A 22,890-nucleotide genomic window follows, 5' to 3' on the forward strand; every position below is an offset into this window, starting at 1 on the left:
GACCCAGGGTCAGCCATGGTGGTGTTTTAGTTGTAAACACAATAGATAGTTTTAGCTTATTTCCTCCTGAAGGAAGACATAAGTAGTAGCACCTCAGAGCCTTTAATGACCAGCGCTGTTTACAGGGTTTGTTGTTTTGTTTTTTACAGTATAGTAATAAGTAGAACAGCTGCCAGGTATATGGAAAGGTGCAAACCAAAAGTTAAGACTGTTCCACATCAAAATAAACTGTTTTTTTTTATTTACTTATCTAACCTGTGGTGGGTACCATCTACTAATATTTCTTTTGTCCAGTGATTTCTAATGTGTAAGAGTTGGGTGTTATGTCCTCTTCTCAGAAGACCAGAGAGTCATTCTTTCCGTGGAATGGAAAGCTTTACTCCCAGAAACTGTGATCTTCACTTCCAGAAGATGAAGGTTTTTCTTCTTGATTTAGTACAGAAAAGCCTTCAGTAACTTGAGGTCTGGCAGCACAAATACATTCGTAGCTTTGGTACCTGGAAACGTAAAAGTGCGTATTTTTTAGCTGTCATTGTAAGGAACTTTGGTTTCTGTACAAAGAATTTATAAATAAATTCAAGAGCCCTTCCAAGAACTGTAGTGATCTGTCAAATGTGCTTTCAGAATAGTCATGATAGTATAGGTCCAGGAATATGTGGTAAAAACTAATAGATGTAGGAAGACTTCCGTATTTCAGAAGTGATCTGTAAACCTTTAAACAACTGGAGACCTTGTCTCTGTGAACAGTTTCATACCATTATTAGGAAGGATGCAAGTTTTAAAAGCTTTCACTTTATTGATACTCTTTTTTTCTGTTGTAAGCAGCAAAGCAGCAAACTGTTGCTGTAATACAAGTCTTTCAACTTCACATTATAGAGTTTTGATGGGATTTGTTTTGTGAAGTGTCAAGTTATTTCTTAAGAATTAGGAAACCAAAACAACTCTTAAGTTTACACCCATTAATAGATTGCAAGTGTCCTTCTAATCAGTTTCCCAAAGGGAAAACAGAGGTGGGGAATGTGAAGAACAGGATGTAGGAAGAAAATTATATGTATGAAAATCTTGTTTCTTAGTTACGTATAGCTCCATAATAGATTTGATCAGACACTGCTTTGCAGTTGCTAGTGTTTTAACTCTCCAATTTTTCTTTACTGTGTTGTTTGTGCAGGCTGCTCCTGCAGCAGGAGATGTGTCCCAGGAGTCTGGAACAGGCAACTGGAGAGGAATGCTTAAAACCTCAAAAGCGGAAGAGGCATCAGCAGAGGAAAAATCGAAACCAGCTGCAGCCCTTCCTGCTAGTCCTCAGAAAGGACATGCTGTAAACCTACTAGATGTGGTGAGTGTCATGAAAGACAGATACCTCCTCTTCATAATCTTCAGACTCAGGAAAGAAAATACATGAATTCCAGCTCTTGTGACTTGGATAGTCATCTATATCTTCATAAATAGTTACCACTATAGGAACAGGGAGCTCTATCCCCTTTCTCTGCTCTTCCTGCTACGGAATCCTTCTTTTCTCCCCCTCTAGTTTCAGCCTATGATTTGGGATATGTGGCTTCCTTTCACAAATTCCTATGCAAGTGAAATCCTGTCTAGATCACTCTTTCTACAGAAGTAAATTTCAGCTCCTGTCTCAACTCAAATGCCTACTCATTTTTGCTAAAGTTGGCATTTTTGGTACTAGAGGAATCATTAAAAACAAAAGGCATTTAAAGTAAAAAGATGAAAATTCTTAGTTGTTGCACAGCTTAGTTCCTTTAGTGAGCTTTTACAAAAAAAAAAAAAAAAGTGGTGGTGCCCTCTGACCTTTCAGTTTCAAAGATTGGGATGTTGATGTCTTTTGATGTTTATTTCTCAATAATAGGTTTATTGCAGGGCAGGTTACATGTATCAAATTATCAGACTAAAAGGGCAGTGGTTCCTTTTGATCTCCCCTAGTTTGATGCTTATAAATGTATATAAATGAGCAGAATTTGTAACCTGATGTTTTTATTTTTATTTTTTTTTACATAGCCTGTACCTGTTGCACGCAAACTTTCTGCCCGTGAGCAACGAGATTGTGAAGTGATTGAACGACTGATTAAATCTTACTTCCTTATTGTTAGAAAGAACATTCAGGACAGGTAAAACCAAACTGCCTATGAATATTTAAGCCATACAAATGTGGTATCTCAAGGGTCATATATATGTAACTGTGGCTTTTTAAAATCACATTTTTATTTTTTAAGCAGAGGGAAAATATGATTTTTTTTTTTTTAAGAGGAAGCAGCAGTAAAACAACCTCTTACGGAGTTAAGAAGGCTGAAGTATTGTTTTCTTTAATGGTTTTAGTTCTGCATTATGTTGAGGTAAATTATTCAATTCCTTACTTAGGAGATAAGAGCTTTTCTGGAAGATGCTGCAATTTAGATGTATGTTTTGCAGCAAATAACTGGAATAAACTCTGGGGGCTATATAACAATGGTAGAACTCTGTTTTGCTATCCTATTATTTCAAACAGGGAGGTTGAATAGGAACTGTGGCCAAGTTTTCTCATCTGTAGCTGTAAGGATGGAAATAACATAAGATGTGTTTCCACTGTATGCATTAGAACAACCTTACCTACTTGAGAAGTATTTTTAGGAGATATCTTTCAAAGATTGTACTCATGTCCATCCCACATTGTATTTGCAGAGCTTATTCAGGCTCTTATTTGGATGGTACTTGTCCCGACATGGCCTTAAACCTGAGTTTTGGGTTGCTTTTGCACATAGCCAGGTGACTCCCAAAATATTTTGGGCTTCTTTCTTCAGTTCTTCTTTTGGTAGAACTTGCAGTGTATTGGCTTGAAAAGAGGAAGTAAACTGAATTACTTCAGTATTGGTAGACCTCTACTGTCTCATCATGATTTACCAGAAGTCTTCCCTCAGCTGCCCAGTAAGGACCCTTAAAGCAGCAGAATGCAGTGGGAAAATTCCTAACCAAATCTGGGAGTATGACTCCAAGAACTCAGATGTGGTGATGGATCGAGGTTGATCTTGGATCTGGCTGTTTAGACTTGCATGCTCCCTGTCAAGTTAATGCTTGAATGATAATTGCAGCACTCTGAAAGTGCATTCTTTGGAGCGAAACTTTTGATATGCCCAGGATAATGATTTAGATTTAGGGCTGTAGGTACATGAGAAGAGTGATGGGGCCACTGCTAAATGAGTTAGTACTGACTGTGTCAACTCCCAAACCACACTAGTGGCAAAATACTGCTTAGTGTTATGCCAACAAGGTTGTTTAAACTAACATTTTTTATTTATCAGTTGGGAAGGACCACCAGTATTTTCGTTGTTGGTTGCTGCTATTCTGATGAAATAACCTGAGGTGCCGTAATTCAGTTTTTGTTCCTGTATTTACGTCTTCAGATTTTGGTACTCTGTTAGTATAATGATTTGAGTTTGTCAATGCTCAAGTAAATATTTTTGCCCGCTTTTTCAGAAGAGTAAAGCTACACACATCTTAAGTCCCCAGGAAAATCAGGTTCAGCTAGATTGAATACTTTAATAATTTTTTCAGGAACTTTAATGGTGGGGAAATCAGAGTTGAAACCATGGATTCTTTGGGGGTACAATAGCCTGACATAAAACTGAAAAATGTTGCTTTACAGATTCTGTGGTCTTTTTCTGAAAGATTGTTCTTGGTTCTCATTGGTTCCTGCTTGCCTCCACTCCAGTCAAATTGATTTTGCACACTTAAACTCCATTTTCAGTTGAAAATTGCCCTCATGCTGTCTCATGCTAGAGATGATATGGCCCACTGTTTGAACAGTGATCCTATTTTCAGTTTATCTGATAAGACTGGATGCTTCAGTCCTTTCCTTGCCTCCTCACTTACACATGAAGATTGATCCTAGAGTGAAATACTTAGATTTTTTTTTTCTGCCTAACACAGTAGAGATTTGAGTTCTGGTCTCTATTGAAAAAAAGTAATTTATTTTGAATGTATTCTTTACACCATATATATTTTCATGTCCTTTACAGTATTGCCATCCTATTTGAAGAGTCTCTTCAGCTCTTAAAATTGCACATGATACTTCATTTACTTGAGATTGAAAACTTCTTTTATGTTAGCAGTAGATTCGTGGTAGTCTGAGCCAAGGTTCTGTGTAGCTGCTTGCTCACATTATGCATTCTTAAATTTAGAGCAGACCTGGTTTTGATTAGCTTTCATGAAGCAACGATTTTTTTTTGTGCTTGCAGTGTGCCAAAGGCAGTGATGCATTTTCTGGTGAACCACGTGAAAGACACTCTTCAGAGTGAGTTGGTAGGCCAGCTGTATAAATCCTTGCTGTTGGATGACCTTCTGACGGAGTCTGAAGACATGGCACAGCGCAGGAAAGAGGCAGCTGATATGCTAAAGGTATTAAAAAAAAAAAAAAAAAAAGATCAGGAGCTTATGAGAACAGCTGATGAAATTGAAACTATGTAAATGTGAGATTCTTGAAAAATTTGCTTTGCTTTTTTAAATTATGCTACTTTTTTAAAAGTATGTCAGGGCATTTTTTCTCTCTGTTAGAGGAATTAGAAGCAATATGTGAGTAGAAATATTACACAGTATTACGTAGACCGAGTACTTGGGAAGAAGGAAGCTAAACTGTATTTCATGTTTAAAGCAGAAGTTCTCATCTGGTATTCTTTTAACTTACACGTTTGTTTTTGATCACTTGCTCTTATTTAACTTCCCTCTATTGTGTTCAGTAGTGTGTTTTTTTTGGGGGGGGGGAGGAGGAGAGGATTGATTACAGTGTTTCAAGTACTGTTCCCATCTTCTAGTGCTTCACACACAGTGCCTATGGGCCAGTGGTAGGTCTATCTCTAGGTAGGTCCCTGTGATATAAACAGTGGGAACATTGAGACTTGGTTATCATGACCACAGTGTACATCTGTGTGCATTTGGGATGTATCTGTTTTACAGAACTCTTCATTTTTTCACTGTTTCTTTGGATTGAACTGTATAGAAAACAATCCCTCTCACATGCCAGTGCAGCTTCAATAAAGAAATAGCAAAAGGTACTTCTCTCTTGCATACAGATTGTGCATTTGAGAGATCGCATACTCTGAGATACCAGTTGTCCAAGAACCCCTATATTAAGTTTAATCCTTGTTCCTATACAATAAACATATTTGATTGAGGGGAATTGTTTTTCAAACTGTAAACTTCACAGGACCAAACTTAATTTTGCATTTGTCCAGATCAGAGTTAATGTTGTTGCAGATTGTTACCACTCATTTTTTTAATGAAAGGGACAGGCTTTGATTTAAATTTTAACATCAGACTTTCTAGATTGCTGTTCCTTGCCTGTTTGAGAAATCCCTTCATAAACTGTCTTTTTCCCTTCAACTGTCTTTTTTATCCCTTCATAACTCTGTCTTTTTTTGTCTTTCCATGTGCAGGCCCTGCAGCGAGCCAGTCAAATCATTGCAGAGATACGGGAGACACATCTTTGGTGAAGACTGTACCAGCCACACTATTTATATGCATTGGAGGTTACATTGACTTGAAAATTGCTAGGCATGGTATACGGAATAGAATTTTTATTTATGAACTCTTATCTGTGTACTGCAACTGTGTAAATCTGCTCATGTAAAGACAGTTGGTTTGATTTGCAAACAGAAAAATATGCTGTATTTTGCAAAGTAAGTCATATTTAATCCACATAATAAATGGCTCTAAATGTTTCCTTACCAGCTTTCTGGTGCAAATTAAAGCAGACCAAGTCTTACTGTCTCAATGACAGGCTCATTTGAACTTGGGGAAAAAACATTAAAGTTCCAGTGCCTGACTTGCTGAACAGGTTGCCTGTGGTTAAGATGGACAGTGTAGTCTTGTGGCATAGTTTTAAGCTGCTTTTACAGTAGAGGTTTAAATACTGTGAAGAGAAGAGAGCACCATGTATTTTCTTTCATGAATATATTGCATGCACTATGGCAGATGGAGGTGTCAATTTTATAGCACAGTAGAGATGTCTACCGTATCGCTACGTATGTGTGTCCCCATTTTTTTCCCAAATGTTGAAACTGCAGACAAAATTTTGATCTTCATTTAATGGAGTATCATGTTGGATGAATTAGCCTGGAGCTTGTGAACAAGTAACAGCCTACTACTAAACAGTGGGTGCAAAGTTGTCGATGTGCACTGGAGCTTGTGTATAAATGTTGGGGTTTAAAATCAGGTACAAGACCACCTTCCCCTTCCTCCCCGCCCCGGGACCAAGCCCCTGGACCATCCAATAGTAAATTTGTTCTGGCAGAGCTGAAAAAAAATAAAAATGGATTTCAAAACTGTTACGGGATAGTGTTTCTTTCAAAAACAGATTAAGTTGGCCAGGGAGAAGGGGATCCCCACAACTGTTTCCAGACTTTAGAAGGTATGACAGCATGAAAGGAAGTCTGTAGGATTGGAATATTTATACTAGAGATTTCACTTGCTTTTGAAGAAATTTTACTGTGCTATAAGTAGCTTTTTTATTTTTTTCAGGACAATCAAATTAGGAAGTAAGTTGAAGTTAAGTTGATGAGTTATTTTCTTCTGATTGTAATTCATACAGATAAATATTGTTCTCACTAACCTTTAAAGAGTAAGCATTTTAATTTTTATGAATAAAAATTTATTTAAATTCCAGCCAGCACACTTGCATGTACTTTTCAAACAGATTTACTTTTTTTGTATGAAGTTAAAAAATGTGTACTGTGGTATTGCTGATATTTTATCTTTAACACAACTTGCATGTGAAAAATAAGACACTGCTGTTAACAGCCATGGCTTGCTCTTAGTATATCGGGCCAGTACCCTGAGGTTTTTATTCCCATCTTCAGTTCCTTTTCCCATTGCACCAGTTAACAGAAGTGGAATTCCTTTTCTAAATGCTAAAGATTGAAAATTCAAAACCAGTTAAGACCTCCATTTCCAGCAAGGTCTGTTTTAGATTTATTTTTCACATGGTAGTCTTCAGTTTGGTACCAATATAAACCCAAGGAGTTAAGTCTTACACGCACTTTTTTGTATAGTTATTTTATGCATTACTGAAATTCATGCAGGACATGGAAATATATTCTGTATTTTTAAGCGGCCTAAAAAGTCAAGATGTATGCATTAGATGTAATAAATACAAAGGAAGTAATTCTAACTTCTCACTTTTTATCCGGAGATGGTACTTCTCAGATTTAAGAAATGTGACTGTAGTGAAGTGCAAGCCACTTTTCAAATCAATTTTGGTGAATAGCGAGAATATTTTGTCAAAAGCATTGCATTTCTAGTTTGAATTCACCCAACATCTCTTTCCCTTGCACTTTTGACATCTAAGTAATATGTTTTCAGCAAAGTAGAACTGTCCTTAAGTGAACTGCTACTAAGCTTGAACTCCCAAATGTAAGTCAACAGTCTGTTGGAAGGAGACGTTCTTACTTGCAAAGTTTTGAAATACTACAATAAAGCAAATGAGTTCCGTTTATTTACAACATTCTTGCAAGTGATAACTGGCTCTGTAATGTCATGTGAGATTTGTTTTTTGAAATGTTTGTTTGTTTTGCAAATTTTCAAGTGAGTTGAGTGCCAAAAAATGAAGATGATTTGTCATGCTTAATGCAAATCTTTAAAAACCCATGCTGTAACAGTCCTGTTTTTAAATAAACAGATGATATACAAAAATATATTATCCCAGAAATAACTTTTGAACTGACTTTTAGGTCAGGTGGCAGGACTATATGCTCTTACAAGTTTCTAGAATAACTATACTTGTACAGCCTTACATATGTTTGCATTTGTCCTGCAATTTAATATTTTCAGTTCTTGTAGTAGTTGCAGAAGTTACAGTGTAGACAGGCTGCTGATGGCAATTGTTTTTTAAACAACATGTCAAAGTGCTACTGTTGTTGCTACCCTTAGTAGAAGTAACAGAGGAATTGGTAAAATGTCTAGTAGAGTAGCAACTGAAAAATTCTCACTAGATCAGACTGATTGCTTACAGATGTCTTCTAGTCAACCTTATTTAATTTAAACCCCAAATATTTTTGTCATCAATGAACAACTTTCAAGCTAACTCAAAAGACAACTTACTATCCAGTGAAACAGTCATGGGGGAAAATAACCTCTGAAGCTAAGTTTAGACTACTAAATGTTTGACATTGATACCTGACATATGTGTGGTACTACTGTAAATAAAACACAGTATCTGTGTGTGATCAGTTTGTCAATAAATTACTTGGTTTTTTTTTCATAGTCAAATTTCACTTAGTGTGTAAGGGGAGTGTCTGTGTGCTTCAAATTGTATTCTGAAGTAGAACTTGCCTTTGAGTCCTGCTTTATGGAGGGATGATGGCTTTGAGAGATGCCAGATTGGATATATTGCAAACTCATGTCCCTGCTTTATGGAATGACAGCAGGGGAAACAATTTGCCAATACACTGTGCTCCTGTTCCTAACTTGCACTGAATTATCTTGAGTAATATTTGTTTTTTTTTTTGTTTGTTTGTTTTTACTGTTAAATCTGTTAGTCTGAGAGCAGAGCAGACTGCTAACTGGTGTTTTCTGTAGATAGTGAAGTTCTCAAATGCATGTTTGTTTGTTTGTTTTTTTAAAAAAATTGTGTTCTTTGAGGTGAGTTAGGTGACCTTTCCTTTAAAGTCTAAAAGAGAAACAGGCCAACTGAACATTGGTTTATGCCCAAACAGCCACCCCCTTTATATTAGTGGTGTTTCTATGTTCAGATAGCTCCTTTTTTAGTGTATCTGCTGCATGTCTTTTCACCTTTCATCATACCTCTTCACTGTGACAGCTTTACTAAGTTAAGCACTTCTTGAAAGCAGTCACATTGTTGCTACCTGCCACAATAGTGTTAATATTCAAGTCTAAGAAAGAATACTAGTTTTTCCAGTCATCCTTGATTCTTGACCTACCCATTCTAATATTCAGATGCAACACCCTGTACAGGCTGTCCATGAGAAGTAGTGGTTGCATCCAGTTGTGGCTTTGGAAAGTCAGGGAAAGGTTCAGATTGGTAGCAGTTGGTCAGAAAGAAACACAGAATAAATTGCTTGGAGTTGATGGATCTCATTAAAAACCTTGTACACAAAGAATTTAATTCTTTTTCAATTATGTATTTGTAAAAACAAATAAAATCCTTTTAATATGTGATCAAAGTGGGTGCTAATGCTTTTAAAAAAAAAAAACAAACTTGAAATCAGAGGGTACTTGTGGATCAACACCATGTGAAAATGAAGGGGAAAAAGGCAGGTGAGGTCAGATACAACAAGTATGACTTACTCTACTCCTAGAAGCGTATTTCCTGCAAACAGAAAGTAGCTGTCAAATCTAATCTGTTGTATTACTCTGGAGGTTAACAAGGGTGTTACTGCTGTATTTTGTTCTCAGGCGCACGTTTTTGTATTGCTGTAATGCTTCTGCCATTTGGGGAGAAAGGTAAACTCTAACAAAAACGAATTGGATGATCTTTTAGGGCATTTTAGCTCTGATCATTACTGTAACGTAAGGCAAAATGACAAGCAAAACAAACTCGTCTTGAGAGCTGCCAAGGTACGTAGAGATTTTTTTAAAGATAGGAATAAATAACTACTTTTTTGTCTTATATAGCTATAGTATATATTGCTATATAATAATACATGATGTATAATTATTCTAATATTTTGTTATATAAAGAAATATAGTAAATTCCTAATGCATAGGATAGAGATATCTCATTATCAGGAAGGTAAGCAGAATCTAGAGACTGGAGTTAGCACTGTTAACTCCATGGACTGAACTGAAGTACTACCCTATTACAGTTTAATCTGGAAAAAAAAAAAAAAAACAAGCAGCAAACCATTGTAACTTATTGAAATCTCAATTGATAGTGCAGACAAAACCACTGTCAGTTGATTAGAGTAAAAATGAAAAATAATGGATAGAACATCTGGATTCTTGAGAATGAAGAATTAGAATTCTCTTTAAAATTCTTTTAAAGTTATTTCCCTATTCTGGTACGTTAGGTAGTTTAAACCAGCTGCAATGCTATGACCTATTTCAACAACATAAGAGCTGATGCTGCAGTACCACATTCAGGTAGCTGAGACTAAGGCCTCTCCTGCTGTGGCTGTGAATCTGTATCGTCATAGAGTTTTACAGACTAGGATATCACTGTTTCACCTAAGAGTAAGGATTACTCTAGTCCTTGCAAACAGCACTGCAATTGATGCCCTACATGAATACCTTATAAGACTGAGGCTTTCACACGTATTTGTACTATGGTAGGGAATGTCCCTTTAAAAAAAAACAAACTCAAGCCAGCCTGCTACAACACTATGATCTAGCAGCTCAGTTAACTAGGTCAAAGTTATTCAAATATGGCTATGTACTGTAGATATTTTTGGTAACCACATGTGGTTTTATTGTTGATCTGGTTGTGTCACCTGTATTCCCTAAATGATCCTGTCCCCATCATGGGAAAGTCTGTATTTAGTAAGGCACTGTATTGATTTCAGGTGTGTAGTGACTAGTAATGAAGGGGTGTTTGAGTTGTTTTTTTTTTTTTTCAGAGCAATGAAATAAAACAATGCTGCCTTTAAATGTAGACGGTAGTACTCTCTGAAGTACGTTCTCACTTTCATGCTGTCCTTAAAAGGCAATGAGGATGCTACAATCCCAAATGTTGGCTAGGCCGTAAGTAGTAGGGTCACTTTTTTGTTCTTTAATCAAGATGTACTGTGTTTGCATGTTGCTGTCTGAAGGGTCTGATTTGTCTCTCATTTCAAGAAGTGAATATTCTTCTTTACCACATGAAGGCTGGAAAGCTTGTATGCAATATGCCCCAAACATAACCAATAAGAAGCTTACATATCAGGACTTAACCATTCCACTTATTTATTATGAATTTTCTGCAACTTGTTTTAAACCAAACCTGTCCCGAAAAACAAACAAACAAACAAACAAAAAAAACCAAACAATTGATTGTAGGTTGTTTGTTCTTACCCACTTATCCAGGTTTTCTATGTTAGGATGAAGTCAAAGTTGCCAGCAGCATACATCCTCTGTTAGAAGTAAAGAATGCTTTGCTCATCTTGCTGTGAATTAGGCTGTAGAGTATCTTGTCACTGTTCCCCCTCCCTCCTGCAAGGCAGTTGGTTGTTAAAGCAGGGCAAGAGCCTACTATCCATCTCTGGACTCTGGAATTAATCTTTGTCTTCTTGTTCATATTTTCTCATGAATGGTACTTTGAGTAAGGCAGAACATCTAAAAATCTCTGTTAGAATAACATCTATGCAAAATAAAAAAAAAAAAGAGTTGCATATGACAACATTCCAGTTCTGTATTTTAGTTGCACCTGTTCTCCATGGCAATTCCAACTGTTCCTTTTGCATGTTTTAGATAGTTCTGTATCTTATTTTGTAGTGGAAAGAGCCATGTCACACAAGTCTAGCTACTGTTCACAGGTTAGCAGCTGATACTGATAGCCACTGCATTAACTACAGAAGTTGTGCATTAGGGAAAAAAGGAAAAGCCCAGCTGTAATAAATAGTAATACTTAACTTCAGTGGAGTCCAAAGATCCAAATGTAGGTACAACTGCCATAATGTAGTGTGTGCAGTTTTTCAGGCTATTTACGATTTGTGGTCTACACGAAGCGTGGCTTATCTGAAGTAATCAGATGTTATCAGATTTTTCCTATCTGCTGTACTATTTCTATAACTTTCTGATTCAGTAATTCACTGTCAGAAACAAAAACATGAAATCATACATGTTTAGAATCTCATCTTCCTTTATTTGAACCTTGTTGGTGTATGTTGGTATCAGGCAGTTTGTGAGCTGCATAGTAATGCATAATATAGAAACATCTTCAAGTCCATCTTCAACAGAGTATGCTCTGAGAAAATTCAGAAAAAAACAAGCAGTAGAGAAACACCATTGTCACAACTGCAGCCATTTTATAATGTAGTAATTTTTCTTTCCAACCCTAAGCAATGATACTCCATTCTTGAGAATATGCTGTCCAAGAATAAGAACAGTCTCAGGATTGGTTACTCTAATCCCATTTACTGACACTCCACCATCTGTAATTTTCTGGTACCTTAAAAACAAAACAAAAAAAACAGCTTGTAATTGCAAGAGAAAGCTATTGATTGCTGCTAAGTATTGAAAGATTAGTTAAGAGCTATTTCATAAGTTTTTATTGGTGTGTTTATATATATCAGAATAAATTTTAAATCTTAAGCAGGTTAAATTTATTTCAGATCAAGAGTAACTGACATCAACCTTAGCCTCCAGAATTCCAACCCTTTCTGAGAGGGATAAGAAAACTTGCACTGTTGCTAGCTAGCTCTTTTCACCAGCTGTAGATTTTTTTTTTAAGCATGGTACATGACACTGCATTATCCCTACAGTTTCTCCTCAAAGTGTAGTAAGGCATCCTGTCCCACTCTTATTTAAAAGTGGTATGTAGATAGCTAACATGTTACTACCTGAGTTGGTTGTTCCGACCTTCCATTTAACATCTGCAAAAGCACACTACTTCAAACCACTTTAGTGAGGTATTACTGAAGAGTGCAGGTGGTAACATACCCACTAGGTCCATCCTGAATGGCATTTGCTTTGCGACACAGGTCGAGCACACTCATTCCTGGTTCAAGTACCAATTCAGCTGAAGGAGCTTGTTTAAAAAGTTCCTGTAACTCTTGGTCAGACATAGCTTCCAATGCTTCCACGCTGCTGTAATAAAGGGCTCTAGTGCACCTGTGAGAACAAAGATCATTCAAAATAGAACTCGTCTCATCTTTGCACAAAGTACAGTTAAATTAAGCATATTCCCCTCCCCAACATCATCTGAGGGTCCACAGAAGTACGTAAGAGTACTTCCCTTGCTGCTCTGATTTTTTTTTTGAACCCACTCTCCTGCAATTTTTTATCATTATTGTACCTTCAAGTCTACAGCATTACATTTTTCTCTTAATAGCTGAGCAACAATTCACTTCATGAAAATAGTTCCTGAAAAGCCTTGGATAATTACCATTGAATAAATCTGAAAGAAAACTGCTCGACAAATCAAACTTCACCTCTTAGCAGACTCCAGCCCCTCTGTACCATGAACAAGCTTTGTTACTTCTGCAGCAAGCCGTTTCTGAGGGCCCCATTTTTCAGGTTCTTTAGCGTGCATTTCCATGATGTGGGCAATCTCCTCAAGAGGAAGGAAGGTGAAGAGTTTCAGGTATCTATGAGCAGGCAAAAAGTTACTTTGTCTACATAAGCATCACTGTGGATTTCCTGTCTTTGTCATTCAAACTTCATTAGTAACACTAATATGATTCTCTCTTTAAGAAATCTATATTACAGGTATTCTGTCCCTTCAGATAACTGTTTTTGCCCACACACTTCCAGCTTACAAAGATAACTCATTTTATTTAATGTTTTGCTAGAAGTAATCTCTTCAGAAATAACATGCAAAATTTTTATGAAGCTTGTTTCACAATCAAGAATTTGCTTTTCTAGTGGAATAACTACTTTAAAGGATTTATTGCAATCACATACAGTTCTACCATATATTTTTAGTAGTTACATTATATGCTAATGCAAAATACCACATGCTATGCTAGTCATGGGGCAGAAGCATACTGTGTACTGATGAATGAGTCTCTCAACAGGAAGATTATTTAGGATAATCAATGATTTAAAGGTGCGTATCCCAGGCATACCATTTACAACAAGGCCTGTTTTAATGTGCTCTCAGGTACTGTGAAATGCAGTGTACTAATAAAAGTACCCTTACTATTACAAAGTCTGAAAGCAGGAAACGTTTTTAAGTACCCACGTATTCCTCTTTGCAGTCTGAAAAGTGCAGTGGATGCAGAGCATCTATTTGAAATCAAGGAATGAACCCCTGAGAGAGGTAACTGCAGGTCATGGCACAAAAGTGAAGACATATCTGAGGTTTATGAAGACTCAGATTTGACATTGATATTAGTATTTAAAGAAAAACAGATCTGAAAATTAACATGATGCCTTGAGTAAAGCTATCAGCCTTCTCAGTGGCATTCTAGCGTGGAACTCGGCCATCCATGGAGCCTGACAGACAGTATTTCTCATGTTTTTGCTAAGCTTTCACATTTTCCTAGTATGACTTTAATATTTTTACACTGTTCAGTAAGAATATGAGTTGTGTGGTTGACTTGGATTCAGACTCAGCAAAATGAACACAAGACCGTGCTTTGGATTTGGAACTGCTTTACCCTGAGTAATGATTATTTAGAATTTCGTCTTTGTGTGTGCTACAATTTTAAGTAGCTACAGTAGGGCATCCTTCAATCCACTTGCCATTATAGCTGTAAGCTGAACTCCTTGCTTCCATGTCCCAATATGGAAGATGAACAGCTCATTTCAGTAACTCCCTCATACATTAAGAGTCAAAATTATGCCAATTGTTCCTATCTCCAATTCTGAAAAAAAAATCCACTAAAGTTTCTTTCCATGCAAGATATATAAGTAGAATATCAAACAGGCTTAAGGTTTCAACATGTTAGTACTTTTGGTCATTTATGTAACAAGCACTTCTCCCATTATCTAGACTTTTAAGATTAATACTTGGTTGCATGAGTTATTATCTATTTATATCAATGTACAGTATGTTTGTCCAAAGGTGAGCCAAATCACATGAGATGTTTTTACTGTTACAGTATTAAACTATACCTGAGGGTCCTGATTACTGCTAGGTTTGAGGAGGTGCAAGCAATAAGTAATTTGAACAGGTATGTGAATTTTGTTTTTTCTGTTTTGCTTCTCAGCCTTAGTTTTTACTTTAGATAATGACTAAAATTGAATCCTGAAAACCTCTACCTTGTAAATACATTTATTTATACACCTACAATGAGCTTAAAACAGTATCCTTTTCTCCCCTTTTAACTTGTGCTAGAACTACTGAAGTATAACTTTCTTAGGTGTGTTTTTATCTAGACCAATGGTCTCAAAGTGCGACTATGCAAGATGATCGCCTGAGGTGTAAAAAGAAAATACTAGAAGTTCAACAGTGCATGTGTGTATTTATGTATATATATTTAAAATCTCCAAATCCATATATACGCATGCACTGGGAGCGCATGCTCAAATTTATTTATTATTGATGGGGTGCCTGTCCAAAACATTTGGAGACCACTGATCTAGACAGTTAATACAATCACAAAAACGAATGTCTCAGCTTTTTCCTTGCAAGACACTATTTTAATTTTCTTAGGGATAAGCAATTATTAATTGTGTTGCAATTCTAAATGTTGAACTTCACATGTAAATCGTTAAGCAGCATGCAATATGTAGTGTTACATATTATTATCTATCAACCTGCAGCTGGTTATTACAGGAGAGATTTCACTTGATGTCATGATGTTACAGAACTGAAATTAACGTATATCAGATAAACTTAATTCACTCTACTGGCAGAATGACATGTGTTATACTTTCCTTGTCTGGTCTGTACATAGTAATTTATGATGCATATAGCAGCATGGAGACAGGTTCCACTAACCTCTGTACTTATGAATTAATCGTGCCTGTTTAACTAATGTATGGTTACAGTTAACACATATGTCTACAAGGAGCTGTGAGAAATTATACTAGTTATGTGACCTCACACACATCCCTAGAGAACAGCTAGGATCTGGCAAAAAGCAAGATGAAGCTGCAGTACTTACTTTTCAACTATGTCATCTTGTTGTCTGACAAAGAACTGATACAGCTCAAAGGGAGAAGTTTTGTCTCTGTTGAGCCAAACTGCATTGCCAGCAGTCTTTCCCAGTTTATCTCCAGTGGTACTGGTAATAAGGGGTACAGTAATTCCAAACACGTCTGTTCCTGTCATCCTGAGAAGATTGAGGAAGAATATAAGTCACATTTTGGTAAAGTTTAGGAACACTCAGACATTCTATAAGATGCTATCCTTTCTGTAAAGCAGTTAAGTTTTTAAGCCCAAGTTATTTTTTCTTAAGTGCACTTCATAAAAGTGTTCTCACTGCTTTTGCATGCCCTCACCCCCTACCATTTAAGTTCCTTGTGTGTAATGAAGTACTTTAAATAAACAGCTTTCTGAGCAGCAGCACTGTCACATTCATTTTTTGCCTTCAGCTCTAGGTACTAAATGATGCTGCTCACGAGGCGGGGCCACCTGTCATGCTCACTTTCTGTGCTGACACTGCAGTAGCACACACTGATGTGCCTACGAGCTCCGTAGCACTCACACCAGCCTTTGCAGACGAGCAGAGCTTCCTCACACCACCCTGTCAGGCTGGGAGCTGGGCTCCCCTCAACTCCCTCCTCCCCTCCCCGATCCCGCCGTACTTGGTGACGAGCTCGTAGCCGGACATGATGTTGCCCATCTGGTCGGCTCCCCCCAGCTGGATGCGGCACCCTCGGCGGCGGTGGAGGTGCAGGAAATCGTATGCCTGCAGCGCCGGGTAGACGAACTCGGCCAGGCTCATGCCCTCGGCGCTGCGCAGCCGCTCGCGGCAGCCCTGCCGGCTCAGCAGCGTGCCCATCCGCAGCCGCCCGCCGGCGCCGCACAGGAAGCCGAGCAGCGGCTGGCGGCCGAGCCAGCGGGCGTTATCCAGCACCTCGGCCCGCCCCAGGCCGGGCCCGCCGGGGCCGGGCGCCCAGAGGAGCCGCCGGTGGTTCTCGAAGAGGCGCCACAGGCCCAGCCGCAGGGCGCGCGCGTGGGCGCGCACCCGCCCGGCCGCCACGGGCTCGCGGGCGCGCAGCCGGCCGCTGGGGTCGCCCAGGCGGGCGGTGGCGCCGCCCACCACGGCCACCACGTTGTGTCCCGCCCGCTGGAAGTGCAGCAGCGCCGCCACGGCCGGCAGGTGCCCGACGTGCAGCGAGTCGGCCGTCGGGTCGAAGCCGCAGTAGGCCGTGACGGGCGGGCGGCCCGGCTCCAGCAGCGCCGCCAGCTGCTCCTCCGCGCCCTGCCCCGGGAACACCTCCTGGAACAGGCCGCGCTCGCACTGCGCCGCCAGCAGCCCCGCCGAGCTCCGCGACCGCGGCGCCCGCTCGTGGAGAGGCCGCGGCGCCGGCAGCGGAGCCGGGAGCAGAGCCCGGCGCAGGCCGCCCCGCAGCCCCGCCGCCCCGCCGCAGCGCCGCCCCAGCGCGGGCGCCGCCATCTTGTGCGGGGCACGATGGGGGAGCGGGGCGGGACGGGGCGGGATGGCGCCGGGCGTTGCTAGGGGCGGGCCCGGCCTCAGCCGCGGCGGGGGCCGCCTGAGGGCGCTGCGGGGCCCCAGTAGGAAATTGGGTTACAAAGTGCAGTCTTCGCCTTGATTTTTATTTATTTATTTATTTATTTTCAATAAATGGTGCAATAAAATTACATTACGCGAAGATGTTGTGTGTTCTGTTACCGATTAATACATGATTTTAATAGTCCACGGTAAAAGTGGTGCAGGGCTATCTCCAGCATGCCTTTATCTTTCACGGTATTAAAGAAAACCCACGTAAAAAGAATGTTGTGTTGCCTCGTTCTTCACTTTTTCCCAATCCGACATCCCAAAACACCGGGTTTTCGTATTAACTTTCATTCCCAAATACTCACATTGGAAATCAGGTCTCCAGTTTTGAGTAGTTACTTAGGCAGAACCGATACCAGGCCTTTAAATTAAAATTAGTAAGATTACAAAGTTAGAATTTTAAAACTTAAGAATTCTAGAATTTGTGAGCTTTCCAAATTTGGACCTGCTTAAAACACTGTCTTTGTTATGATTAATTGGAAATTGGATTCAGTTTCTTTGCGTTTTACTTGCTGTTGACTTCCTTGTTCTTTCCAGTTGTGTTGTTGAATTAAACCGCTTGTGCTGGCAGGGTGGCATGAAGAGACTAGGTCTCTTGTGCTACCTCAAGGAACTTCTAGACCAGCAAAATAATGCTCTTTTTTCTTCTACCACTTCCCAGAACTGTCCTCTCCTCCTTTTCATTGACTTTCTGCTACACTTCAGCAAAGCAATGTGTCTACTTCAATGTAACAGGAGTTGTAAAGGACACTGAAAAAGCTTGGGAAATCCCATGTGGTTGGTATGGTTTGATGCTTTCATGAAGCCCTGTAGTAGTAGGAAATCAATAGTAGTTAACAGCAAGACTGAGGATGGAAAATTATACCAACTCTTTTAAGGATTTGATGAGAAATTGCATGGCTTTTATAAAAAACCCTTCCAATCTTGGACAGTCTCACTCTGTGTATTGACCATACAGATAAGTATTGGCAGATTATGCATTTCAGGAGTAAAATAGGAGAAGGTATTTAGATTAATACCACAGGAGTTAACCCAGACTGGGGAAAGGTTTTTTTTTTTTTTTAGAGGTCTGAACAGTGTTAAATAATAACACTGATAAAACCCCTATTTTTTAATTCTTCCTTTTAAGTCAGGGAGGGCATTTGTGTGTGTGTAGCAGTGATAGGCCAACTTCTCATTGGCCTGGCCACCTCTAATCCGCCAAACTGACCTCCACATGGCTCACAAATAATGACAGCGTGCTTCCAGGGTAGTACTTAGTGGAAAACCAAGGGTTTATATGACTCTGTGATTCACAGGTGACAAAGAAGGAATTTTTAAGTGTTTGTATTGTCGTTCAAAAGTCATTATCATTGAAGACTTTTTGCTAACAGACCTGTGGGTAAGTGAAGTGTGGAATTATTCTGTTCTATTACATTGGGGAACAACATGATGGAAAGGAGATGGGAAAGGAAATAGGAACAACATGGTGGAAAGGAGAGCAGGTTTTGGTTTTGCAGGTGTTACTGCAAAACAGCAACAACAAAAAGTGAATTAAGCATCAGTGATGAAATGTTTACAGATGAGAAATAGTTAGTGGTTGTGCTAATGGTATTTTGTAAGAAAAGGATCTGTGAAGGACTTTAGGTCATTAGATTGGTGCTTGTGTACTTAACAGGGACAGTACAAATTGTTTCCTTTTTTTTTTTTTTTTTTTTTTTTTCTGAAGTATTATTGTGGTGGCTGTTGAAAATAAAAGGGTGGTTGACAGTACAAGTCACTAGATGTTCCTTTGTATTCTCTTTGTATTTATGTTGGGTAAAGGATGTTTATTTCTGAAATGTGAATAAACAGAACTAAATTATATGTTCATATGTACACACACACAAATATTCTCTTTACTACAGTGTTCTCTTTGCTACAGTTACAATAGTAAATTAGAAAATATTTATTTTATTTTATTTTATTTTATTATTTTATTTTATTTTATTTTATTTTATTTTATTATTTTATTTTATTTTATTTTATTTTATTTTATTTTATTTTATTTTATTTTATTTTATTTTATTTTATTTTATTTTATTTTATTTTATTTTATTATTATCACAGAGGAGACCTTCTGGAGCCTAGGACATGGAGGATGGTTTGTATCTCTTTGCTCCAGTTAATCATCTCAGTATAGTCAACTGAAACTCACGCATCTTTGGCTTCAGGAAATAATACAAAAACAAGACATCACAACAGGTGTTTGATCATTTCTTTGTAGATGCAGTGAGCAGTAGGAGGTTAACCACAGCCCCAAAAACAAGACATTACACCAGAAGTTTGATCATTTCTTTGTAGATACAGTGAGCAGCAGGAGGTAAATCACAGCCCTGACCTTTTCTTTGAGTGTTACTTTTTGTGGGGTTTATTAGATTTGTTGTTTGTATGGTGGTATTGCTTTATGGCTGTTAACAAGCTCAGTGCTGCATAGCAGGAACTGGTGTGTGCTCCTTAGGCCACACCAGCACCAACTTTTCTTTGTCTCACTTCATGGTATTTAATGACAGTTAATCTGTATGTGCATTATATAAACAAATATCTATGTATTATATATTTCTATATTTTCTTTTGCCCAGATACTCAGATGTATTGCCAGAACTGCAGTAATCAACAGTGTCTTTTCTGTAGCATTAATCTATTTGAATTTACCTGCTACTTGTGACTTGTTTGTATGGACCTGCTCAGGTTGTCATCGCCCATGCACATGCTTAGAAAAGAAGATTTGAATATGTTCCTAGCTTGTCTTATAGAGGAGTCACCAGAGTGTCATGCCCCATCTGACTAGGAAGGTTACAGATTATTATTGCCAGGAAATATTTTTGCTCTTTATATTATTGACAGTTATCCTTAAAAATCTCTAATGACATCCATCCAACCTCTATTGCATGAGAGCATCCTTCTGTTGCAAAGTGAATCTGATGAGTTAGGCAGTTCATTCTACCTACTGGATTCCAAAGTATTAATACTTTTTTTTTTTTTTTCCCCATCACTTTATCTTATCAATGTAGCATACCAATGTGCCCTAATTGTTAATGAGCCACATAGTAGAATGGAAGGAGTTTTCCAGGAAACAGTGGCATTATATTATGTTTGCTTTCCCTACTTGAAAGATGAGGATAAAATGATGTTAAGTTGTCTACATATAGAAATCTTGTGAAGACTGTTTTCCTGTGACTTAAACCACCAAATCATTCTATGACACAAGGAGTGGTTGGTCTCTCTTTGTCTTTTTCTGGGGGTACTCAACAGAAACAGTTTCTCCTACTTTACATGATCCTGGCGATGCACTTAATTTGAACCATTTAGTCAGATTTATCATCACTCTTTGGAACAGAACAGAGCAGGTGAAACACATGGGTGAAACAATATTTATATATCCTGACTGGGAAAAAAATTACATTTTTATCTGTAGCTAGAATGTTAATAGATGGCATGGGCAGTGGTAATGTTTCCTCCTTGGAGCTGTTACTCACCTGGGGAGCATGATTTGTTATGTGGGTGTCTCTGAAGACATTTTTCAACTTTGTACATGTACAGCATGAGAATAGAGCATATTGCAGGCAGCAGCAAGCCCAACGTGCTGCTCTGCCAATCACAGCCTCTTGTGTGCAAGACTTTTACAGTGTTGTGGATCTTCTTTGGATATGTCACAGCAGAATGCCAGGCTGTGAACTCATTCACATAAAGAAGGGTTTAGGGATGACATCTGGTGTTCGAGAGAAAACAAACCTTTGTCTGGGCTAAGCACGGCCATGGCAGCTTGTGAAGCAGAGCTCCCGAGTCCTTTCTGCACAGAACAAGAGTGACAGGCTTTGAAGTTCGGGCTTGAAGCTTGTCATGGGTGCTTTATTGCTTTGCTTTCAGATACTCTAAGGACTGTTGTGCTTTTTTGATATAACTGAAACTCTCTTTTGTCTTTCATTAATTTTCTTATTTCCACAGCTAAAATACAACATAGCTTAATTTTAGCTGTGAATGCATAAACATTAAATGTTTTATCTTGAACACCACCCAGTGTTTGGCTTTTGTTGAAAGCTCTTTATACCCTAGGTTACCTGAGAATGGTGTGTAAAACTATAGATTAAATACTTCACGGTGGTCCACTGTTATCTAAGAACTGAATAATCTGATTGTATATTGAAGTTGGCCCTGCTTTGAGCAGGGAGTTGGATTACGTAACTTCCTGATTACCATTTCAGATCAAAATTACTCTTTGATTCTAATTAGGTACCATGTGGTACATCTACCAGCCTTGTAAGGGAACTATATCCAGTGACAGCATAATTTACTTTTTGCACTATTGTAGCAGCAGTGGCCATTTGAATACTGGGCATTATGTGAGTGCACTGAGATAGGAAAAAAAAAATCTCACATACCTTTTCATGGTGTACCACCATACTGCAACTGTCAAATTATTTGTTCTAAGAACCATTCATTTAAGAGAATTAGACAGAGCCTAAGGTGATCTCTCTTGACCGTATTATAGCATCCCAGTAATGTAACAAGGGACAATAGAAAGTGTTCAGGACTGAGTCCTATTAGAAGACAAGCTGAGCCTAAATAGAAATGTGGATACAGTTAGAGATGATCGAGGTGCTATGCCTTTTTATTACAAAATCATCAGGCTTTGTATGTGATCTTCTTCCTATAAATCACAAAGTCACATATCTCAGCCTTGTTAGAAAATGATTTTTTTTTCAGGCATTTTGTGGGCATTTGCACAAAAAATACAGAAGTGATAGCAAAGGCTTAGTCTTTCTTGTGATAAATAGGATAGCTGTGAAAAGATAATTGCTTTCATGGCAAAATAATTGGGCAAATAACATAAACTAGTATAAGAACTACCAAGAGATAATAGTGAGAATGAGGATGTTATTTTTTTCCTCTTGATTTGTTCAAGCAGGAATCCTTTATCCTGGCTGCCTGATTCTCAATTCTGCATGATGCTGACACTGAAGGAAAGCAGAAAACCAAAATGGTGTATGAAACCTGAAGCTCCCTTTGCTTGCCTATTCATGTGTATAATCACCTTGGTGGTTTGAATGAAATGACTTGAAGAGTCCAGAACTGCTATGTGAAATTAAAGTAAGTATAAAAGACTAGCATGAAAGGCTTCTGTGGAGGCTGGTTTGTGCTCACATGGTACACTAGCCAAAAACTATGTCACTGGCATTCATATACATTCCTCCACCTATGTTTTCTTCCTCATTCTTTACTGGGTCCATGAAAACTTTGCCTTTCCCTGCTCTCAAGCAGAGATAGACATAATCAAACTCAGACACAACAGTATTGTGGGATCTAATTCTCAAAAGAAGGTACCATTTCCCATAAACCACAATCATCTCTGTCTCAATCGAATTTTGCATCACCTTGAGGCCTTGAAAACTATTGCAAGAATTTCCCAGAAAGGTGACTTAACTGAAGTAATTTTGAAGCTCTGTTACAGGTGGCAACATTCTCTGTTTAGGATATGTCTGTTTTGTGTCCCACTGACAAGAATGCTGAGCTAAGTGAGGTACACAACCAACACACCACACCAGTGATGGTAACTTATGTTTTCACTTAGCACTTAAGTTTTCACTTAATATTTAATTGA

At 38.5% G+C, this 22,890-nt stretch overlaps 2 protein-coding genes across 8 annotated transcripts in view; one reads left to right on the forward strand and one right to left on the reverse strand.

The window, feature by feature from the left end:
• Positions 1 to 8,207, forward strand: part of DNM1L (dynamin 1 like) — a 37,939-nt gene extending 29,732 nt beyond the window's left edge. For all 7 annotated transcript variants that reach the window (XM_068662429.1, XM_068662452.1, XM_068662443.1 and 4 more), the window contains 4 exons: positions 1,169 to 1,336; positions 2,014 to 2,123; positions 4,227 to 4,386; positions 5,421 to 8,207. In XM_068662429.1, the coding sequence (XP_068518530.1) occupies positions 1,169 to 1,336; positions 2,014 to 2,123; positions 4,227 to 4,386; positions 5,421 to 5,477 (495 nt within the window). In that variant the 3' untranslated portion in view covers positions 5,478 to 8,207. The remainder of the gene's footprint in view (positions 1 to 1,168; positions 1,337 to 2,013; positions 2,124 to 4,226; positions 4,387 to 5,420) is intronic.
• A 3,551-nt stretch (positions 8,208 to 11,758) lies between these two features.
• On the reverse strand, positions 11,759 to 17,165 carry YARS2 (tyrosyl-tRNA synthetase 2). The gene is made up of 5 exons (XM_068662488.1): positions 16,333 to 17,165; positions 15,690 to 15,857; positions 13,068 to 13,223; positions 12,577 to 12,747; positions 11,759 to 12,085 (listed from the first exon to the last, which is right to left on the reverse strand). Exons 1-5 carry the CDS (start codon positions 17,145 to 17,147, stop codon positions 11,926 to 11,928), a joined length of 1,470 nt encoding a protein of 489 aa, XP_068518589.1. The 5' UTR covers positions 17,148 to 17,165; the 3' UTR covers positions 11,759 to 11,925.
• Positions 17,166 to 22,890: the final 5,725 nt, after the last annotated feature.

The sequence above is a fragment of the Anas acuta genome, chromosome 1, assembly GCF_963932015.1.
Source record: "Anas acuta chromosome 1, bAnaAcu1.1, whole genome shotgun sequence".
NCBI lineage: Eukaryota > Metazoa > Chordata > Aves > Anseriformes > Anatidae > Anas > Anas acuta.

What these genes read in the sequence shown, in the direction of transcription:
- YARS2 (XM_068662488.1), bottom strand. Translation starts at nt 17,147, where the DNA reads ATGGCGGCGCCCGCGCTGGGGCGGCGCTGCGGCGGGGCGGCGGGGCTG. An exon ending in GGCTACGAGCTCGTCACCAA is followed by an intron (nt 15,858 to 16,332) that starts GTACGGCGGGAT and finishes CAATCTTCTCAG; the next exon opens with GATGACAGGAACAGACGTGT. An exon ending in GGGCTGGAGTCTGCTAAGAG is followed by an intron (nt 12,748 to 13,067) that starts GTGAAGTTTGAT and finishes TTGTTCTCACAG; the next exon opens with GTGCACTAGAGCCCTTTATT.